The 22233-nt window shown below is 39.4% G+C and overlaps 1 protein-coding gene across 6 annotated transcripts in view; it reads right to left on the bottom strand.

Annotated features, from left to right (window-relative positions):
* Positions 1 to 1191: 1191 nt before the first annotated feature.
* The window catches only part of tbc1d16 (TBC1 domain family, member 16), a 98162-nt gene continuing 77120 nt past the window's right edge, over positions 1192 to 22233 (bottom strand). For 4 of the 6 annotated variants that reach the window (XM_052032925.1, XM_052032927.1, XM_052032924.1 and 1 more), the window contains one exon: positions 1192 to 10167. In XM_052032925.1, coding sequence (XP_051888885.1) covers positions 9928 to 10167 — 240 coding nt within the window. In that variant the 3' untranslated portion in view covers positions 1192 to 9927. Of the gene's footprint in view, positions 10168 to 19970; positions 20037 to 22233 lie in introns of those variants that run through there. The other 2 variants (XM_052032929.1, XM_052032931.1) reach the window with 2 other exon arrangements.

The raw sequence follows: 22233 nt of genomic DNA, 5'->3' as shown, positions 1-22233 counted from the left end.
GGAGAACAGAGGTGCAGGAAATAGATGCAGTGAGGTTAAGAGCTCTGTCCACTATGACAGAGGGGAAGCCATGGTTCGGGAAGAGCCTGCTGTTCCCATATTGGCCTTATTAACCACATCAGAATACAAAAAAAAGAGTGGAAGCCAGTCATCCTTGATCCCAAGGGAATGTCTAGAAAGATGATCACAACATAATTGGAACAAGACATCTCTATTCATCTAGCCTCTCTGGATCCTCTTCACAGCCCACAGTGCCACCTAGCATACCCTCAATTATTGTGCTTTATATCAGCTGTTTTAAAGGAACTGTTTTATTTTGTTTTTTATATATCAGAACCAATTATGAACCTATAGAGGGAAATAGAGCTGAACTGCATGCACGACACACACACACACAAAAAATGGTATCTGGACTTTCATTTCCATTGAACTCAATGCAACTAAAAGAGGCGAGTACAAATCCTGACTGATATTCTTGCACACATTTAGCACTAATAACCAAAAACTGGTTTCTCCTTGCTTATTTCTAGAAAAAAAGTGAATGAACTAAATAAATAGAAGCTGGACTGATGGTTCACCTATTAATATTACTAAACTCATTGGTGTTTCAAAACATTCTTAACATTGGTCAAAATAGCTTCAGGCAATTTCTTAACATAGAGTTCTACCAAGATATGTAACATATCTTACACATTACAATTAGAAAAATGCTGCAATTGTAACATGAAAGTTACAATTGTTCATGAACCTAAAACGCCTATTTAAGTGGTATAGCTGTAGACAAGCTATTGCTGAATAAGCAAAATCATAATCTAACAAACTCAATAAATGACAAATAGTTAAAGCCAGATTAATAGAAATTTTCCAAAAATTCTAAAACAAATGATTTTAATCTGTGTATTTGATTGAAGCCCTACAATGGAAAATGTATTGAGATAATGTGTTTACCATATTGTGGGGCTAATTAATTCCATATTAAATAATCACAGCAGAGTCATTTATCATTATAGGTAAGCTATCAGAAAACACAATTTGTTTCCACTAATGCCAGGTTGACACAAAGTAAATATATGATAACTAGTACATTTAGGGGGCTCTCTCATGGAATTACCACAGCGCACTAACTGAAAAACTGTTAAGTATAGGGACACAGAGATGTTAGAATTCTACTGAATTTAAAATGATAGTTTGCAATGTTCATTATTTGGATTTTAACACAAGGCCAGATGCTGTGGTCAGAATGGCAATCACTTCAAAAACATTACTCTTTGCCCTACAAGTATATCATAAGTTTAGAGAAATGAAACTTGTGTCTTACTGTAATTAAAAAGTAGTTTGAGAAACAGACACTAGAACACGAAAAGAAATGGCTTTTGTTTAGTTAGAGCTCAGTACATGTTGTTGCAAGTCAACAGCCACATTTCCTTGAAGCTTCAGTATCCACTTGTGAAACCACGAGCTTCCTTTCAGTCTACCTCTACTGCATTTGGCGAACAAATAGCATGTTGACCACACTTTTCTATCAAGCAAATAAATAAAGGCAGCAAAGTGAAACATTTCAAGCCGGTGAGCAGGATTTCAGGTACAGGTTTAGGTGAACAACACTTGCCTTCAGTAAAAATAAATCATTTTCTATACCTATACAAATTGCAAATTCCAACAGTGACTTTTCAAAATGATTAGCTACTACTTAAACATGCTCAGGGATCAATTAAGTTTTCAAAGCAATCAAATTAACTTGATTTGATCTAAAATACATTTTTGCAATACAAATCTTTTGTGTGTTCAAGCATTGCTGGAAAGCAATTGAAAATGTATATTAGTGTTTCAAGAACACTCTTGCAAAATCCATGGACTTCAATGTAGCACCAGATAACTCCACCCCTCCCCTTTCTTCATACCTCGCCAGCCTCTGTGTATAACCAAGGTTCCTGCCCCTGACAGTGTTTGTATTGATGTAATGTGGCACCCCAATAACATCCTACAGAAATAAATCTGGGGCTGCCATTTGAACGTGATAAAGTAAGAGTAAAAGCATATATTATGGATGGGGGCAAAGGATGAGTTGAACATATTCAACAAATTCAAATGCTGCTTTCTCTCTCAGGAACAATAATTTCTAGGAACATTTAGTTTTACAGCATCGCTTTAAATCCATATTTGAAAATGGAGACATGGTAGTCTCTTTAAATCCAGTAACGTCATACACTTCAATAGCCTCTCCAAGTGGCCCATTATAATCCAATAGTGTATGGGGGATCCTTGCTTAACAAAAAACGAATTGAGACTACACCTTTCAATCAACAACCTGAATATCCACTCAACAAAGAATGCTTTCCTGTCTATGCAAATCAAATTTAATCCCAAATTTTACCAATAATTTAATACAACATGCAGCCTATCAACAAATTTTAATTGAAAACTGTTTACAAAAATATTTAGATATTTCTCATTTATTGCCAATACAGTATAGACACTAGTTTTTACACAATGATCTAAGTGCCATTGCCAAGGCAAAAACAAATAAGGTAGAAAGTACAAACAGTATTTCCATTGCCAGAATACAACCAGCATGGTGTGTTTTAGCTTTAGCTCACTACATAATCCACGTGAAGATAATTGCAACCAAAATGTACAGTAGTCTAAAGAATAAACTCCATCAACTACCAAAAAACAGCCCATTATGATTTTCTACAAACAGAATTAAATCCTGAAGTAAGAATTCCTGAGTGGAATGGATCCTTAGGCTTCAAAACATGTATATTACATTAAATAAGTCTATTTAAGAGCAAGATGAATAATGTATTACAATTTTTTTAAGTGTTCAGCAAATACCATACTCAAATTGACAAGATGCAGATGTTCACAGTGTCTTAGAAATCCATATTTCAAATCACAATGCTAAGGGATTTTACAGATAGATATTAATAGCTGACTTTAACTCAGAGTTATGTTCATGCAAATTGGAGAAAAGAAAAACCACGTTGACACGAGACTTGGGTGAATTAAACATCAGCTCTGTAGCATCACCTTCCTCCTAAAATCAATGAGAATCATACTTAGATTAGTGGGTGCGAATGGCAATATGGATAGAAGGATGACAACTGTTAGAATGCAAGAGACCAGTTCTTAGTACAAAGTTATCACTGGGTGGGGTTCATAACACTTTCTTTTCTAGAAAACCACAATGATTGTTAATAGGAACAATTATTTTTAGTTCCCTAATTAATGTCCCATAAAATACTTCCTTTACAAACACATTCCTTCTTACAAATGCATTTTATCTGACTTCAAAATACATATGCTAGAGGATTTTTTGTACAGGATTGGAATTGTATTAGTTTCATTTTGAAACCAGGTTAACAAAAATAATTAAAGAATGGAATATAACATGATACTTAATTCATCATTTTAATGGGGATAGAATATCGACATAAACAATAACCACAGGATGTAAAGTGGTAATTCTGTACATAATTTAATATTAGCTTCTTGCCAAAATGTATGAAGTTTGTAGTGTCATTTTTATTTCAGAATGTTTAAATTGCCAGGCAGGTTCTTGGTGATTAAAACAAATGTAAGGCACCACAAAATGACTACAATTTGAAGATCAAAAAAAAGCTCTTAAACAGTACCATAAATAATGGTATTAAGATTCTTCAATGTATCACTTTAAAAGCTGTACCTTAGATCTTTTGAAGTCAGAATAATTTTATATAATGTATAGGCATTTAAGGCTTTTATTCCCCTTTTACTTTCCATTACCAATCATTGTCTTTATTTCTGTTTCTACATGACACTCATTTTTCTTTAAAAAGAAACTGATCATAAGATTCAATTGGAGGCCTCAAAAATCAGTAACAGAGAACATTTACTTAAAGCTCCCTCATTTCAAAGCAGGACATAATGAATCAGTATGTCCATAGCTCAATATATGTCAATGTGTGCAAGTCCATTGTTCCTTGAAAAAGGCAACACAAATGGACAGGGTGGTAAACAAGGCATATGGCATACTTACCTTCATTAATCAGGGCATTGAGTATAAATGTTGGGAAGATATGCTGTAGCTGTATAAAACTTTGGTTAGGCCACATGTGGAGTATTGTGTGCAGTTCTGGTCACCACACTATAGGAAGGATGTGGACACTTTGTGGAGGGTGCAGAAGAGGCTCACCACAATGTTGCCTGGGATTGGAGCATATTAGTTATAAAGGACAGGTTGGATAAACTTGGATTTTTTTTTTCCCTGGAGCATCAGAGGCTGAGAGGCAACCTGAAAGAAGTATATAAACTTAGGAGAGGCATTGCCTATTTACTCTGTGCCCCACCACCCTCCCTAATCTCAAGCCAGGGTGGAAAGGTCAAATACTGGAGGCCAAAGGTTTATGATGGGCAGGTGGGGGGGGGGGGGGGGCGGTGGGCTTTAAAGGAGATGTGCGACACAAGTTTTTTTTTACACAAAGTGTGGTAGGTGTCTGGAATGTGCTGCCAACGGAGAAGGTAGAAACAGATACAAAAGCAATGTTCAAGAGGTATTTAGACAGACACGTGAACAGGTGGATATGGATCATGTGCAGGTGGAAGGGATTAGTTTAATTTGGCATCATGTTCAGCACAGACATTGTGGGCTGAAGGGCCTGTTGTTGTGCTGTACAGTTTCTGTTTTACATTCTCTGAAGTGATTATCAGTCAGTCCTCCATTACAGAACACCATATTATCTATGAAACTGGATTTCAAAAATGAATGATTAATGTCCTAGCATTTTATCTTTTGGTTATGCAATCAATCTGATATTTCTGTTAGTCATTGTTACCCATACTGGTTAGAAACAGTCAAAGTTTTAATGTTACAGTTAAAAACTTCAATGTACAAAGTAAGAACACAGTTTGAAAATGTTCCTTTATTCTCTATCAGGCAACACTGACACTGGTTCCACATATAAAGGAGCATAATTCAACTTTTGAAATTAAATATTAATGTTAAACTATTTTACTGACCTTGGTCCAAATTCAAACTGGATTCCATCTTTGTGCAAAGAATATACTGTAAGAAATAGCAGAGGCCATATAATTCCTTGAGCCTGTTCTGCCATTTAATAAAGTCATTGCTGATTATCTGCCTCAAGTTCACTGCCCCATCTTATTCTCATATTCCTTGATTACCCTACTGTCCAAAAAATATTTTAATCTGAGCACTCAATATAATCAGTGACTGAGCATCCATAGCTCCTTGGAATACAGAATTTGAATATTATAAGGAAAAACTTCTCATTCCTAAATCCCTGATCGCTCATGCTGAACTTTCCAACCACAAGAAACAGCTTCTCACCATCAATCCTGTCAATCTACCTCACTGAAATCATCTCTTATCTTTACCTCCGGTGAGTATCAACCTATCCCACACAAAGTTCTCAAAATAGGACATTTCCTGCTTCCCAGGAATTAATCTCGTGAATCTATGCTGTGTTGCCTCGAGACAAATACATCTACCTTTGGGTATAGAGACAAAAACTGCACACAGTATTCCAGATATGGTTTCATCAAAATGCTGTACAACTGCCTTAAGGTTTCCTAACTTGTGGTGTGCAACCCCTCTGTGGTAAAGCCCCAATGTACCAATTGTTAGTGTCACCTGCACCTTGTGTATTTTGTGTATAAACACATGTAGAACCCTCTGTACGCCCATATTTATTTAATCAGCTTCCTTCTTGTACATTCACTTAACCTTTATCCATTGCAAACTCTTTGCATCCTCTCACAACTCATTTTTTTACATAACTTTTATTGTAAGCACACTTAGGTACATGATATTCTATCCCTTTGCTAAAGCCATTAAAATAGATCATGAACAATAGAAACCCCAGTACTGATTCTTGTTGCATTCCATTCATAAAAGCCTGTTAACTTGAAAATAACCCATTTATCCTTGTTCTCCATTTACTGGCCTAAAGCCAATCCCTTATTGTCTACATTATGCCCAACCCCATGAAGTCTATGGGTTGATAAGCCTTACATCAGTAGTGGGAAAGTTATTGGAAGGGATTCAGAGGGACAGGATGTATTTGCATTTGGAAAGGCAAGGACTGATTAGGGATGGCCAGCATGGCTTTGTGTGAGGGAAATCACGTCTCACAATTTTGAAGAGGTGACAAGAGGATTGACAAGGGCAAGGGTGATAGATGGTATCTACATGGATTTTAGCAAGGCAAAGACAAGGTTCTGCATGGTAGGCTGGTTTGGAAGGTTAGAACCCATGGGATCCAGTGTGAGTTAGCAAACTAGAAACAAAATTGGCCTGATGGTAGGAGGCAGACGGTGGTAGTGGAGGGTTGTTTTTCAGATTGGAGACCTGTGACCAGTAGTGTGCCACTGGGATTGGTGCTGGATCCTCTGTTGTTTGTCATAGGTATTAATGATTTGGACAAGAATGTGGGTGAAATGATTAGTACGTTTGCAAATGACACCAAAATTGGTGGCGTGGTGGACCGTGAAGAGGATTGTCTAAGGTTTCAACAGGATAAAGGTCAACTGGGAAAGTGCCACAGTATAGGACATACGTGATTAAGCTAAAGAGGATGCAAGAAGATTCACAAGGATGTTGCCTGGATTTGGAGGGCTTGGGTTATCAAGAGAGACTGGATAGGCTAAGTATGATTTCCCTGGAGCGAAGGAGGTCAAGAGGCAATATGATAGAGGTATATAAAATTATGAGAGGCATGGATAGCCAGCGTCTGTTTCCCATATGGTGTCTAAAACTAGAGGGCATAGGTTTAAGGTGAGAGAGAGGAGGTTTAAAGGGGCTCTGGGGGGTAAATTTTTCACAGAAAGAATTTGGTATCTGGAATAAGCTGCCAGAGGAGGTGGTGCAAGCAAGAACAGTAAGAGGCATCTTAAAAAGGTATTTGAATGAGCAAGGCATGGATATGGAATTAATGCAGGCATTAGTACAGATAGGTATGATGGCTGACATAGAAATGATGGGCTGAAGGCCTGTTTTTATGCTATACAACACTATGACTCAATTGTATATTTTGAGAAATTAATACCAGTTTTACAGTTCTGTGGTCAATGATTAAAATACAATAGAAGTGCATAAGGCTATTAACCTAATCAAATAAGATCAAAAATGAAGAAAAATGAATTTCAAAGCGCAGATGGTGAGGAAATCAGACTTTGGCAATGACAAATGAGCACAAGAGAGAAGTGTGTGCTTATTTTTGAAAATAAAACATATCAATAGTGCAATATTGTCACAGTTTATGAAAAGAAACTGGACTGTACCTTCAATTTTAGAAGCCAGTTCAGAAATTAGGAGCAACATCTGATTTGCAACACATCATGTGACTGTTATATCCAAACTGAAATAGTTGGTGGAAAGTCACCAAATTGTTCACTTCAGGGTATTTATTATGACCAATTTTCCATTACTACTTATTATTTTTTGTGAACCACACCTATATGACCTGCAACCACAAACACACTTTAAAACTGAAGAACTTAAGTACCTCTGAAACACCAGAAATATTAAACCTGGAGAATTTGTAAGATGTTATATTTTTGAGATATATGTTACTTGGTATATGTGAACTTCTTGAACTTAATACATGAAACCCTTAAATTTTTCAATCAGCCCACTGAGAACAAGGGAATAGATTGTGCTTCAGAAATGGTTTCTGACATCTAGGATGTAGCCAGAAGGTTAAAACATTAACTTTACCCATGTTTGTTTTGTGAGCACAAATATATTTAAACTCTGAGATTTCCACCACATCCAATTATCTGCCACCCGACTTCTAAACTGTACCATAACCCATCTCTTCTGTCCTCTGAATGTTAACTTGAAAATAGTCAATTGAATATTTTGCCCAAAAATCTCCAGGAAATTTCCAAAGCTTTAAAGAATATACAAACAACTCTGAAGGTTACTTGGTGACGTTTTACGTATTCCTTCCGATTTTCATGCACTCCAATTTTTTTTTAAGAGAAATTAATCCAACTATGATTTATAGGTAACTGAACTTAAATTATATGGTCTTTCTTTTGTACATTGGGCAAGATAACAGAGATATACAGAATAGTGGCTGAGGAAGATTTCACAGGTTTATGTGACAGAAAGTATAGAGTAAATTGAAGAAACTGTGCTTTCAAAGACAAGTAATCTACAACTTTCACCTACAGATATTACTTTTGGAAATGCCTGTCATTCTATCATTGTTTAGTTATATAAACTGGCTATAAGACAGCTGCCTCAAATGGTTTTCATTAGTGACAAAAAAAAAAGCACTCAGCCAAAACTTATGCTATGCTGAAATCTGATCTGGTGCTTGGTGTTCCCCCATTATTTACTGTGAGGGGATTGAGTTTGACTGAAGTTACTACAGTGTCATTGGTGCCAATATTTCATATCTGATTAAGCATATACATTGGTGATGCTGCTTAAAGATCAAAGTGAATGATTAAACAAATTAAAGGATAATATGAAAACCCTTAAAATGATACCTGAAGGTTATATGAGCATGGTTGTCAAGTTATGTTTATCCTTTCACTGACAACTTGTTTGAATTGCATGTGTATCAAAGTATATGACATTTAAGTGTAGGAACTACAATTTTCAAGAGAAGCCCAACACATTAAGAATATTTCAGAAGATGAAAAATACTGCCCGGAACAGATCTCACCTTTTTTTAAAAAATTAATTATAGTTAAATCAAAGTGCAGCAATTTAACATCAATTTGTACAGGAAATGTTCTTGGATACATGAACTTAGTTTTTGTATAGTAGGAAGAATCTGATAAATGGGCTGCTTTTCCCCCAAAAGTAACTTAATTGAAACTTTATCTTTGCAATTCCCACACTCTCACAAATCCACAGTTTAACAAAAGTACTATACATGTGCTTAAAACCATATGTGAAAATGCAATGCATTTAGCTATATATCTGAAATCGGGAATATATTTTAAGATAGAACAGTTTGTTGATGGGGGTGTGATTAACCAAGATTTATCTTCAATACTGTAGATAATTGGGTGCCAGCAATTTTAAAAATACATTTAAAATCAGCACGCAATTGTTACACTCAATCCAAATTGTCCATTATACTTCATAATTTTTTTACCTTCATAACATTTTCCAAAAATTCAGATGCATTTTTTGCATTACATATAAATGTTCCAGAATATGTCTTTCCCAATCATTCAACTTGGACAGTATATTTGGGGCTATGAAAGAATCCCCTATAAAGACACCTGTATCTTTGCAGGTTTAAATGGTTGGGCTATAACAAGTTCCCTTTCCCTATATAGCTTTTCTACTTCAAGGCAGCCTGATTCAGTAAAACAGTCTTAAGTATTCTGTGTTCTGGAACATTTGTGGGTTTAAGTCCCACTTCAGTGACTTTAACTTTAAAATCTAGGGCAATATAACAGTACATGGGAGATACTGTACTGTTGGAGGTTTCACATTTCAGAGGAAATCTTAAAACCAAAGCCTCACCTACACTCTCAGGTGGACACAGAAGATCCTGTGCCACAATTTCCAGTGGGTATCTGCTCTTTCTTGGCCAATTTTTGTCCTTCAACCAACATTACTGAACTAGATCATCTATCTTTATCAAATGCCCAAATTGCCTGTTATATTTTCTATATTACAGCAGTGGTTACAATTCAGAAGTACTTCATTGGCTTTAAAGCACTTTGGGGCTTCCGGAAAGGTGTTGTATAAATGCAGGCCTCTCTTTCCTTTCAACAGTATCAATTCTAGACATGTCCAAAAGTGACCTTCAATCAGGGTGCATACCAACATTAGCTCACAGCAACCAAAAAATGAAAGTTACCAAGACCTCAGATTCAGCCTCTCTCAAGTAAACCACTTCCTAACCAATACTTAATAACTGACTGGAGTTTTCAGCACAAAATATGATGAGCCGGTTATCTCAGGAATGTGAAAACATCTTTAGCTCCTCTTTTGCCTTCATGTGCTGATCTTGGAGATGGAGTAGCAGATGTCCCTCCATATGGACAACTATCAAAATCTAGGTGATTCAATGTGCACTCCACAGCTGGGATGTATCCACTGTCCCACATTCCTGTGCCACACAGCTTACAAAGATCATGCAGGCTGCAGGGGATTCTGGGCAAGAGGCGAAATTGGTACAAAAGGCTCCTTGCCTGTGGAGAAGAAAAAACAGAGTCTAAGTAACTCAATAAGTTTGAATGACACGTGACTCACTCAAAGCTTCCACTAAATAACTTCAAAAAAAAACTTCCACTTTGGTGCAAAAGTTGTGATGATTGTGCCAGTGGTCCTTTGTTCATTCAGGGGCTGGAGAAAGTCTGTACACATCTGCTAAAATGAAACTAATTTGCTAGTTCATAGAGGTAGAGGAGAATGGTGGGTCTGAACAATTAAACCAAAGACCATGGGTCAAATCATTCTGATCACCATTTATCCATCTCTTCAACTGCTTGACCTCAATGCTAAACCCCTGATGGAATTCAGCAATTCTCCTCTTTGATGAATCCCACAGTGCCCTGGTCTCATCAGCACATGCGAGAGGCCATTTGACGAGAGGCCTCTGATTGTGCTGTTGACATCATCTCAGCATCAATTTCTACGGACAAATACATATGCATTTTACACTCCATTTCATAAAGGAAAATAATATAAAACAATTCTGATAATATTAAAATATTCCAAGCTGCTTAGCTCTTTGTCAAATACAACATTGCATTAAGTTAAACAATAGGTACACTCTTTTTCTGTCCGCTGTTTACACAGGATATCCAGGAGTTTATTCTTTTCCACACCCACATAGCTCTTGATTACGATCATTTCACAGTGACCTGCTACTGGGAATCTTTATTAATATAGCATTCACTTGGTGGCCAAGCTAAATACAGTACTCTGACGGTTTTTTTTTTAAATTTTGCCTCAAGTAGAACTGACATACAAAAATCACTGATGTTATTTATCCAATGATTGTTCACAAGTAGCATTGGAAATGTACATAAATTGCTATCTTCCCCTTTTTATTAGCCTCTTCACTGAATCACCAAAGTGTGTTACATCTTCCATCTCCTATGAAGGCCTATAGAGAGCCTGCATACAGTGAAATGAAATAAAAGGATTGTACAGAAACAAAAAAGACATTGGTTGAAAAAAAAGTTGGCACTATTTATGTTTAGGAATCCATTTTTTCCCACAAGGACGGGTGGCAGCTGGTAATGGTCTGAGGATCAAATGTCTAGACTTTGAATACAAAACTGGCCTCCAGATCTTCCTCAACCTACAGCTGGTACTCACCTTTACATACATGCCACCCACTTTATTTACCCCACTCTTCTTCCTTTTTTCCTTTGCTCTCACGTTCTTCCCACTCCCCATTAAAAATGATTAAAATTCAGGTCCTTTGATTCTGTTTATGGGGTGTCTTTTGACAGAGTTAAAGTCGTACAATGAAAACTGTCCAAAGGCCTTTCACATAATTGTTTTTAATATTGTTTGCCAGCTCCTGGAATTACTTTAAAAAATACTTAAGATGAGATCAGATCTAAATGAAACATGTGATTAAAGTGAATTTTTTGCTCAGTTATACTTTGTAAATGTGCACAGAGCATAATTGGTTAGAAGTACTGGTAGATATTATTCACACAAAATCTTTCACCACAATGGACTGGATCATTAAAGTGATACGGTGATTGTTTGGGAACCCTGGTGTTGGGCATGCAAATGATATGGCCTGCCCATCAGAGCCAGCTGAGTGTAATTACAGCCTCAATACTGATGTTGACTTGGAAAAGGCTGGAATTAAGGACACCCATGTCAAGGACAGACTGGTGTTTGAGTTCAAAGTGTTCCCTCTGGTGGCTGCTGACTGCCTCTTTGTCCTTCATAAGTTTACCTCTGTCCTTGGCTCTTTGTGGGGTGGGCCATTCAGTGTTTAGGGTACAGTTTGATTCCACGCATGACATGGTTGTCAAATTGCTGGACCTCCTGTGTTCGTTCCACTTATCTATCCTTTGAACAGAAGTTTTTTTATCAGACTTTGGCCTTCAAATGCCTATAGAATGCCTTGTCTTCTGAGGTGTCGTGGAGCTTCTAATCCAAGAATGCCTTGTTAATTAGTTCCTAGATCTCCTTGTCATTTTCATCAAACTAATTCTGGAGTTTTCTGGTAGAAAATCCAAGAGTCACTTCATAAGTGTTAATTATGGTGAACTCAGGCCAGCAAAGACACTGGGACACTCTACAGCTCCTGTTGGTTGAGGATCACCAGATTGTCTGAGAGGCATTGTCTGTGGAAAGCAATTGTTGTGGTGTCACTGATATCTTCAGCATTGATTTTCATGCAGCAACGTTTCTGTCACCACCGCTGTTTTGATGGAGATAGTGAAGCAGTGATCTGTCCAACTGTTATTGGTAACCCCAGAGCACTGGTGATAGGGGAATTGAGGGCATTACTAAGTGGGCTGTGTTGTATTGGTTAGTTACCCACTGCTGACCTGAGGCTCAACCATCAACTGCTCTGCACCCTAAACCTGCTGGTGATGAGTGGTGTCAGGTCAGCAGTTGCTGAGGGAATGTCACCCAGGTGATCTTGTAGGGGTTTTATCCTCTGGCTGGAGAGAACTTGTGGTAGAGACTGTGGGCTAGGGAGATGGCCAGAGGATGGAGAGCAGGTTAGAGGAAAAAAAAGATGAATATGGGTGCCCAGTACAGGGAAGGAAGGAGTTCAAGTGCCCAGGTGCAAGAGAGAAGGAAGGAAGTGTAAGGGTTGGACAGAGGAGATCTGAGGGAGGATAAGGTTAGTAGGTGAGAAGATGCAGGGATGGAAAAGGTCAAGGGGAGAGAAGGGAAATGGCAGTGGACAAGGAAATTTACACACAGCACGTGTATTTTGTGTGCACGTGGTGTGTGTTTTTGCTAATAGGCACCTCTGTGCATGTCCACCTTGTGAGTGCTACTCACTGAGCAGTATAGTCTGGTCTCCATTTATCTTAGACCTCCCACCACTCACATTTAAAGAAATCAAACACAGGCAACTTCCAATCCTCACTATGAATTTTGGAATCTGGAACATTAGGATCCTCATGAACAGCCCTGACAGTGACAGACCTGAACAATGTTCTATTATCATAGTCAGGCAACTCAGATGCTTTGACAGTGATATTGTCGTCCTGGAGGAACACAATGAGCAGAAGATGGCTAGCTCAAGGAAAAGGTAGTGGTACACCTTCTTCTGGAAGGACAAATTGGAAATGGACTGCTATCATTGTGGAACCATCTTTGGCATTAAGAATGAGCTAGTCTGGCATCTCAGCAACTCCTCCTGTGAGATAACCAAATGTTTCATAATCCCCTGGCTCAATATATACCTTTGGCTCCTACGGGATAATGAGGAGAACATAGATAAGAGCTACAGGGAGGTAGTCACTCCTAAGTTGCAGGAAGCAGGTAGCTGGGTAACTGTCAGGAGAAGGACAGAGAATAGGCAGGTAACGCAGAGTACCCCTGTGGCCGTTCCCCTCAATAACAAGTATACCGCTTTGGATACTGTTGGGGGGATGACCCACCAGGGGAAAGCTGCAGTGACCAGGTCTCTGGCACTGAGTCTGGTGGTGTGGTGCAGAAGGGAAGGGGGGGGGGGGGGGGGAGAAGAGGAGGGTGGTAGTGATAGGGGATTCCATAGTAAGGGGGGCAGACAGGAAATTCTGTGGACATGAAAGAGACTCCCGGATGGTATGTTGCCTCCCTGGTACCAGGGTCAGGGACATCTCGGATCGGGTCCACAGCATTCGGAAGGGGGAGGGTGAACAGCCAGAGGTCATGGTACATATCGGTACCAATGACATAGGTAGGAAAAGAGATGAGGTCCTGAAGAGGGAATATAGGGAGCTAGGTAGGAAGCTGAAAAGCAGGACCTCAAGGGTAGTAAATCTCTGGATTGCTGCCTGTGCCACGCGCCAGTGAGGGTAAGAATAGGATGATTTGGCAGATGAATGCATGGCTCAGGAATTGGTGCAGGGGGCAGGGTTTCAGATTTGTTGATCATTCGGATCGTTTCTGGGGAAAGTACGACCTGTACAAAAGGGACAGGTTACACCTGAACTGGAGGGGGACCCACAATCTTGTGGGCAGGTTTGCTAAAACTGTTGGAGAGGGTTTAAACTAGTTTGACAAGGGGATGGGAACCAGAGTGACAGGTCAGAGGTTGGTATATTTAGTGTACAAGTAGATGCAGAGTGCAGTAAGACTGTGAGGAAGGATAGGCAGTTGAAAGGGCAAAATTGCAGTCTGTCGGATGGGCTGAAGTGTGTCTACTTTAATGCGAAAAGTATCAGGAACAAGGCTGATGAACTTAGAGCATGGGTAAGTACGTGGAACTATGACGTGGTGGCCATTACAGAGATTTGGCTGTCGCAAGGGCAGGAATGGCTGCTGGATATTCTGGGGTTTACCTCCGTTCCTGTCCCTTCTGGGGCAGGGACTGAGGTAAAAAAAGTGGGGGAGTGGCTTTGCTGATCAAGGACAATGTCACAGCTGTAGAAAGGGAGGATGTCCTGGAAGGATCGTCTACTGAGTCAGTGTGGGTGGAAGTCAGAAACAGGAAGGGAGCAATCACTCTATTGGGAGTATACTACAGACCCCCTAATAGTAGCATAGACACTGAGGAGCAGATCAGGAGGCAGATTTTGGAGAGGTGCAAAAATAACAGGGTTGTTGTCATGGGTGATTTCAACTTCCCTAATATTGATTGGCACCTCCTTAGTGTAAAGGGGATAGATGGGGCAGAGTTTGTTAGGTGTGTCCAGGAAGGATTCCTGACACAGTATGTGGACAGGCCGACTAGAAGAGAGGCCATTCTGGACCTGGTACTAGGCAATGAGCCTGATCAGGTTTCAGATCTCTCGGTGGGAGAGCATTTTGGAGATAGTGACCATAACTCCTTGACCTTTACCATCACCTTGGAGAGGGATAGGAGCAAATGATATGGGCAAGTATTTAACTGGGGGAGGGGGAATTATGATGCTATTAGGCAGGAACTTGGGAGCATAAATTGGGAACAGATGTTCTTGGGGAAGTACACAGCAGAAATGTGGAGGTTGCTTAGGGAGTACTTGCATAGAGTTCTGGATAGGTTTGTCCCACTGAGGCAGGGTAAGGATGGTAGAGTGAAGGAACTGTGGCTGACAAGAGATGTAGAATATCTTGTCAAGAGGAAGAAAGAAGCTTACCTGAGGTTTAGAAAGAATGGATCAGACAGGGCTCTGGAGAGTTACAAGGTAGCCAGGAGGGAGTTTAAGAATGGACTTAGGAGAGCTAGAAGGGGGCATGAGAAGTCCTTGGCAAGCAGGATCAAGGAAAACCCCAAGGTGCTCTAGATGTATGTGATGAATAGGAGGATGACTAGAGTGAGGGTAGGACCAATCAGGAATAAAAGAGGAAACATGTGCCTGCAGTTGGAAGAGGTGGGGGAAGTCCTTAATGAATACTTTGCTTCAGTATTCATCAGAGAGAGAGACTTTGACGTTCGTGAGGATGGTGTACAACAGGCTGATACGCTAGGCCATGTCAATGTGAAGGAAGAGGATGTGCTGGAACTTCTGAAAAACATTAGGGACATTTTTGAAAAATGTCACCGGGGTCGGACGGGATACATCCAAGGTTATTATGGGAAGTGAGGGAAGAGATTGCTGCACCCTTGGCGATGATCTTTGCGTCCTCACTGGCCAGATGATTGGAGGGTGGCAAATGTTGTTCCTTTGTTTAAGAAAGGAAGTAGGGGTAACGCTGGGAATTACAGACCAGTGAGTCTTACTTCAGAGGTGGGTAAATTACTGGAGAAGATTCTTAGAGACAGGATTTATGGGCATTTGGAGAAGCATAGGCTGATTAGAGACAGTCAGCATGGCTTTGAGAGGGGCAGGTCATGCCTCACGAGCCTGATTGAATTCTTTGAGGATGTGACAAAGCACATTGATGAAGGTAGAGCAGTGGATGTGGTATACATGGATTTTAGTAAGGTGTTTGATAAGGTTCCTCATGGAAGGCTCATTCAGGAAGTCAGGAGATATGGGATCCAGGGAAACTTGGCTGTGTGGGTTCAGAATTGGCTCACTTATAGAAGAGAGGGTGGTGGTAGATGGAGAGTATTCTGCCTGGAGGTCGGTGACCAGTGGTGTTCCACAGGCATCTGTTCTGGGAACCCTGCTCTTTGTGATTTTTATAAATGACTTGGATGAGGATGTGGATGGGTGGGTTAGTAAGTTCGCTGATGATACAAAGGTTGGTGATGTCGTGGATAGTGTAGAAGGTCGTTGTAGATTACAACAGGATATTGATAGAATGCAGAGCTGGGCTGAGAAGTGACAGATAGAGCTCAACCCAGAAAAGTGCAAAGTGATACACTTCGGGGGATCGAACTTGAAGGCAGAATACAAGGTTAATGGCAGGACTCTTAGCAGTGTGGAGGAACAGAGGGATCTTGAGGTCCACATCCATAGATCCCTCAAGGTTGCTGCGCAGGTCGATAGGGTTGTAGTCAGGGTACTGAGTTCAAGAGCCGTGAGGTGATGTTGCAGCTCTATAGAACTCTGGTAACACTACACTTGGAGTATTGTGTTCAGTTCTGGTTGCCTCATTCTAGGAAGGATGTGGAAGCTTAAGAGAGGGTGCAGAGGAGATTTACCAGGATGCTGCCTGGATTGGAGAGCATGTCTTATGATAGGTTCAGTGAGCTAGGGCTTTTCTCTTTGGAGAGAAGGACGATGAGAGGTGACTTGATAGAGGTGTACAAGATGGTAAGAGGCATAGATTGAGTGGACAGTTGGAGACTTTTTCCCAGGACGACAACAGCTAACGTGAGAGGGCATAATTTTAAGGTGATTGGAGGAAGGTATAAGGGGGATGTCAGGGTTAAGTTTTTTTTATACACAAAAAGAGGTGGGTGTGTGGAATGCACTGCCAGCAGTGGTTGTGGGGGCAGATACATTAAAGACATTTAAGAGACTTTTAGATAGACACATAGAGAAATGAAGGGCTATGTGGGAGGAAAGGGTTAGCTGGATAAAACATCAGTACAACATTGTGGGCCGAAGGGCCTGTACTGTGCTGTAATGTTCTATGTTAACACAAAAGCAGCACACTACAGTTGTCAATGCATACACCACAACCCTGCAACTTATAGATGTGGCCAACCGCTTCTGCTCTGATCTTGACAACAAAACCTGGTATGCAATCCGGTGGGAAATAAGCTGATCCTCCTGGCAACTTCATTGCTGGAGCAGAAAAAGAGCAATCCTTTGGCAAGGAAGGAGTCATAAAAGCATAGTGAACAGTCTCATCATAACCAATACCCTGTTTCATCAGGGAGAGACAAGCACAAGACCTCACAACAACAGCTGTGATCCAAGCTCTGGCACCCGTTACATTGTCCAAGTGAAAGATGACAAGATTGTACATACACATAATGAAATGCCCAAATAATGGAGGTTAACAAGATTTGTTTAAACATGCACAAGTGGTTGACTAGCTTAATCAGTTAATACTTTAGAAATTATGTATTTGCTTGGCTTGACTAGTTCAAGTGTTACCTATAATTCTTTACATTGTCTCCTGTTATTACATTAAATATGGTTCAGGGCAAAATAACTGACACACAAAATGCAATGTAGTGGAGTGCTTGTTGTACATCTACTATTTTTATTCTTGACACACAAGAATAGTTCAAAACATTGTAAACAAAGAAAAACACAAAAATACCACAAAGAACTACTTCCTCATCTTGAGAAATCAGCAGGAAATAACAATCTACCAACAGCTGTACCTCACCATTAGATTGATATCTCTTTTCTAGCATAATTGAAGCAAAATATTTCAAGGTAACTTGTTGCTATAAGTATACTATTTGCTTCATACTAAATACTAAGTAAAATCATATTCCTTAAGTATGTTTAAAATATTACCATTGGAAAACTGTTAACTTTAATTTTTAAGCAGTAACTGAATAACACACTGGGTTAGGACATTGTTCAAATACCTGTAGGACCAGATTTTGAATCTTGCAAAAACTGAGCAAAAGAAACTGAACATCAACTCCAAGCTTTATATAAAAGAAAGATTTATTCTGTATCTATTGGCTGTTTTAACCAATCTCCTCCACATCCAACCGTGGTTGCCAATCTATAGTTTTTTTCCTCCCTCTTGTCATAGTATCACACACTAATCATAGTCAGAGCACAGAAAGAGACCTTATGGCCCACTGAGTTGTGCCGACTATCAAGCACCCATTTACACTAGTCCTATACCACATTTTTATCACCCCATATCCAGATTCACCTACACACTAGGGGCAAGTTATAGTGGTCAATTAACCTATGAAAATGCACATTTTTTGATGTGGAATGAAACCGGAGCACTGGAAGGAAACCCATGTGGTCACAGGGAGAACATGCTTATTCTACGCAGACAACATGGGAAATCAGTATCAAATCTGGGTTGTTGGAGCTGCAAGGCAGCAGCTCTACTTGCTCTGCCACTAATATTACTTGGGCCCTTATCACCTGAACCCTCAGCTTCCTGTAATCCAGTTCTACATCTCAAGATCTTTGCTTCAATAAATCTTTACCCAAATCCTCTACCTGTCTCCTCTCTTTATGTTAAACCGGTCTTATTTTCTCTTGGCTAAGTCCCCATCCCTTTCTTGGGAAGCCCCAAAAGGATGCACTGAGATAATGATCAGCATGTTATGAATGTGAGCAATAACTATACCTATCTTCTTCACCAATCCCCCATCTGCAAACTGATCTTACCAATCACTTTCCCTTCCTCCTCACTGTTACCATCTGTGGCTCCATGGACTCTGCCAGTGAATCAGCCACTTATACACTTCAACAAATATACATTCAGATTGTGTGTTCACTTGCAAAAAGGCCCTTGCCATCCACAACTAGGCCTTTAAAGAATCTTGGCTTAAGGGTGACATTATAGCCTTAACCAACACCCCCCCACCTGTCTAAATCTTTTGCTACCTACTTCAACCAAATCACCATGAATGAAACTGTAACTGAGACAAATTAAAGGAACTTATAGGATCTGAATGATAAATACTGATTCACTTTTGCCACGATTTTTTGCTTCCATTAGTGCTTAAACTAGGAACAACTAGCTTGTGACAAAATGAAAGTTCTGGGTCAGATGAATTACTAAACAGCACTGCCCAGGTGAAAGAATAAAAAATACTGGGAAGTCTAAGTTACTATGCATAATAGCTAAAAAGCTATTATCTATATTCTTTTGCCAAACAGAAAACGACTAGTAAGGTAATTTAACAGATCTTTATATCAAGTATTAATGTATTTTTTCCCATTTCAGAATGATGCATGTGATGTAATTAGTCATCTGCTGATAATACTGATGACTAACAAATTCAATGTGGCATATAATTTAGATTAGTAACCCAGCACCAAAATTAATTTTAAATTTTCTAATAATGAAACAATATTGACAAAAAAGACTGCTTTACTCTTTAAAAAAAAATCAAGTTTTCAATAAAGCAGAATTCTACTTATTTTAAATGCCAGTACATATTTTAATAATTTAAAAAAAGCTATTTCTCTACAGCAACCACATCCAGTTCAAAACTGTTACAATGAACAGCTAAACCAATTGTAAAAATGCTGGCTGGAGGTTTTCTGCTTTTGCACTTGGCAGTATGCAGTTTTCCACACTTTAAATGTGAGACAAATCAGGGGCTGGCAAGAACAAAAGTGGAAAATCCAGGCTGCTACAAAAACAATGCCTAGATACAAAGCTCTAATTGAATCTTAGAACCCCATCACCTTGCTGTCAATCAAGGATGTCACCAGAACAACAATTATAATTACCTTCTTTTATCTCGGTGACAGAAACAAGTAATCCCATTTGATTTAATTTTATTTATCAGCTCCCTTGTTCCTTAAGATTTATAGAAATAAACTGGTTTGATGAAAGTGCCTTTCCTTCAAATCGCTGATGCCAAAGTAGAAAAAGGTCACATCTAAATGGGAAGAAATATCACCATCCATATCAATGTTACTGGTGCTTTCTTTAAGTTTACTTAACTGTTGGTACAGAGATATTATTTTCTTTAGAGGAAGAATTCAGAGAAAGAGTGCAAACTAAAAATTAGAGCCAGGGTATTCCCCCTCCTCCAGCAGAGTATAGGTAGTGGAAATTTGGAACACTTTCTCCAAAAGCCTATAGGTCAGGAGAACTGAAATTTTCAAAGGCTGAGGTTGATGAGTTTTGTTTTGAGAGGCAATAACATCAATAGATATGATCAAAGATCAATAAATGTAACTGAGGTTCAGATCCACCATGCCCAATTGAATGACAGAACAGGCTTTAAGGGCCGAATGACCTACTTCCATTCCTACCATCTTTTTCTTTCAGCAAACATGCAGCTGACAAACCCATGGACTCCACTGAAAAATCTAAGGTATGGTTCCAGGTGAGGATCTAAAATTAGGAGGGCACAGGGGTAGAAGTTAGTCCTTGTTGCTTATTGTTCATGCATAACACCATAGAAGCTGAGCATTGTACTCTTGTTCTGAAATGTGGTTCCAAAGAAAGCCCACGGACCAGCCTTTAGCACTAGTCACATACTTTTGTCCCAGTCTCTAGACATGAGATTGGCCATTTAAAACTGAAAGGAAAAGAATTATTTTTTTAAAAACTGTGTGGACGGTAAATACTTGACTCCAGACAGTTACGAATGTTCAACTGAGTAGTATATTAAAGGGCATGATAAATTCATTTTCAGATACTTAGGGAATCAAAGGATATGGGGATCTGGTAGGTATGTGGACATGGGGCACAGGATCAAACATGAATGCATGGAAGCAGTTCAAAGAAGTTTGACTGGATTAATACCTAGAAGTGCAGGTTGTCTGGCTAGGCTTGTGTCCACTGGAGCTTAGAAAAGAGAGAGGAGATTTGACTCAAACATACAACATTCTGTAGGGTCTTGACAAGATGGGTGCGGAGAGGACATTTCCTCTTGTGGGAGAATCTAGATTTGAGGTCGCTGTTTAAAACTTGAGATACAGATTAGGCAAAAACATTTTCTTTCCGGTTAGGAGTCCTTGGAACTCTCTCAAAGGTTAATGAAAACAGGGTCTTTGAATATTTTAAAAGCAGAGATAGATGCTTTATATACAGGAAAGTGGAGCTGAGGTTGAAATCCGATCAGCCATGATCTGGTTGAATGGTGGATCAGGATCCAGGTGTTGGGTATCCTACTCCTGCCCCTAATTTGTATGTATTGAAAGCAGAGCAGGCTTGAGTCTAACCTAATATTTTCGTGCATTTGTGTTCCTACTACTGCAGGAGATTTATTGATGAAACAAAGTAGTCAGTCACCTGAATTACTTTAACTCTGCAATTTTAAATTTGTATTTTCCTCCTTTTATAGTTCCTTCTCTCCCAGTCCCCATTACTCAGTGACAAAAAAAATGCTCATATTTCAGAGTAAGAAGAAAAACTGAGCTTAGCTACTGATAGACAAACTGTCATGATGTTACATTTTATTGATTCTAACATTGATAAAACATGATCATGGGTGACAGTGAAGAGTGTACTTTCTTCTTTTAGTTTGCATAATCATTAGAAGCTATATCAAAGTAAAACAGAGGCAGGAGGTTGCCCTTGTAGAGGTTTATAAGATCACAAGGGGCATAGATAGCTTAGATAGTGACTTTTTCTCAAGGTAGGGGAGTCTAAAACTAGAGGGCACAAGGCACGTTTAAAGCGAGATGAGGGAAATTTAAAAGGGATCTGAGGGGCAAGTCCCCCCACCCACCACCCCCCCCCCCCCCCCCCACACACACACACACACACAGGGTGGTGGTTATATGCAATGAGCTGCCAGAGGAGGTGGAAGAGGGAGAAATATTAGAATGTTTAAAAGTCATTTGGACAGGTACTTGGATAGGAAAGGAGTAGAGGGATATGGGCTTATTGCGGACAAATGGGATTAGTGTAGGTAGGCATCACAGGCAGCATGGATTATTTGGGCTGAAGGGTCCATTTTTATGCTCTACAGCTCTTAGACTACAACTCCATAATGACTCGATACAGGTGCTTCTAAATTAATGTTTTTTTAAAACTGGAATTTGAGGTACTGCATGCTTTTGGTTTTACTTATTGTATGCACTTTGAATGGATGCAACTCATGACCATTTTAATAGTACAGT

Source organism: Pristis pectinata, chromosome 18, assembly GCF_009764475.1.
Source record: "Pristis pectinata isolate sPriPec2 chromosome 18, sPriPec2.1.pri, whole genome shotgun sequence".
Classification (NCBI taxonomy): Eukaryota; Metazoa; Chordata; class Chondrichthyes; order Rhinopristiformes; family Pristidae; genus Pristis; species Pristis pectinata.
This window is presented reverse-complemented; position numbering and strand designations above follow the sequence as displayed.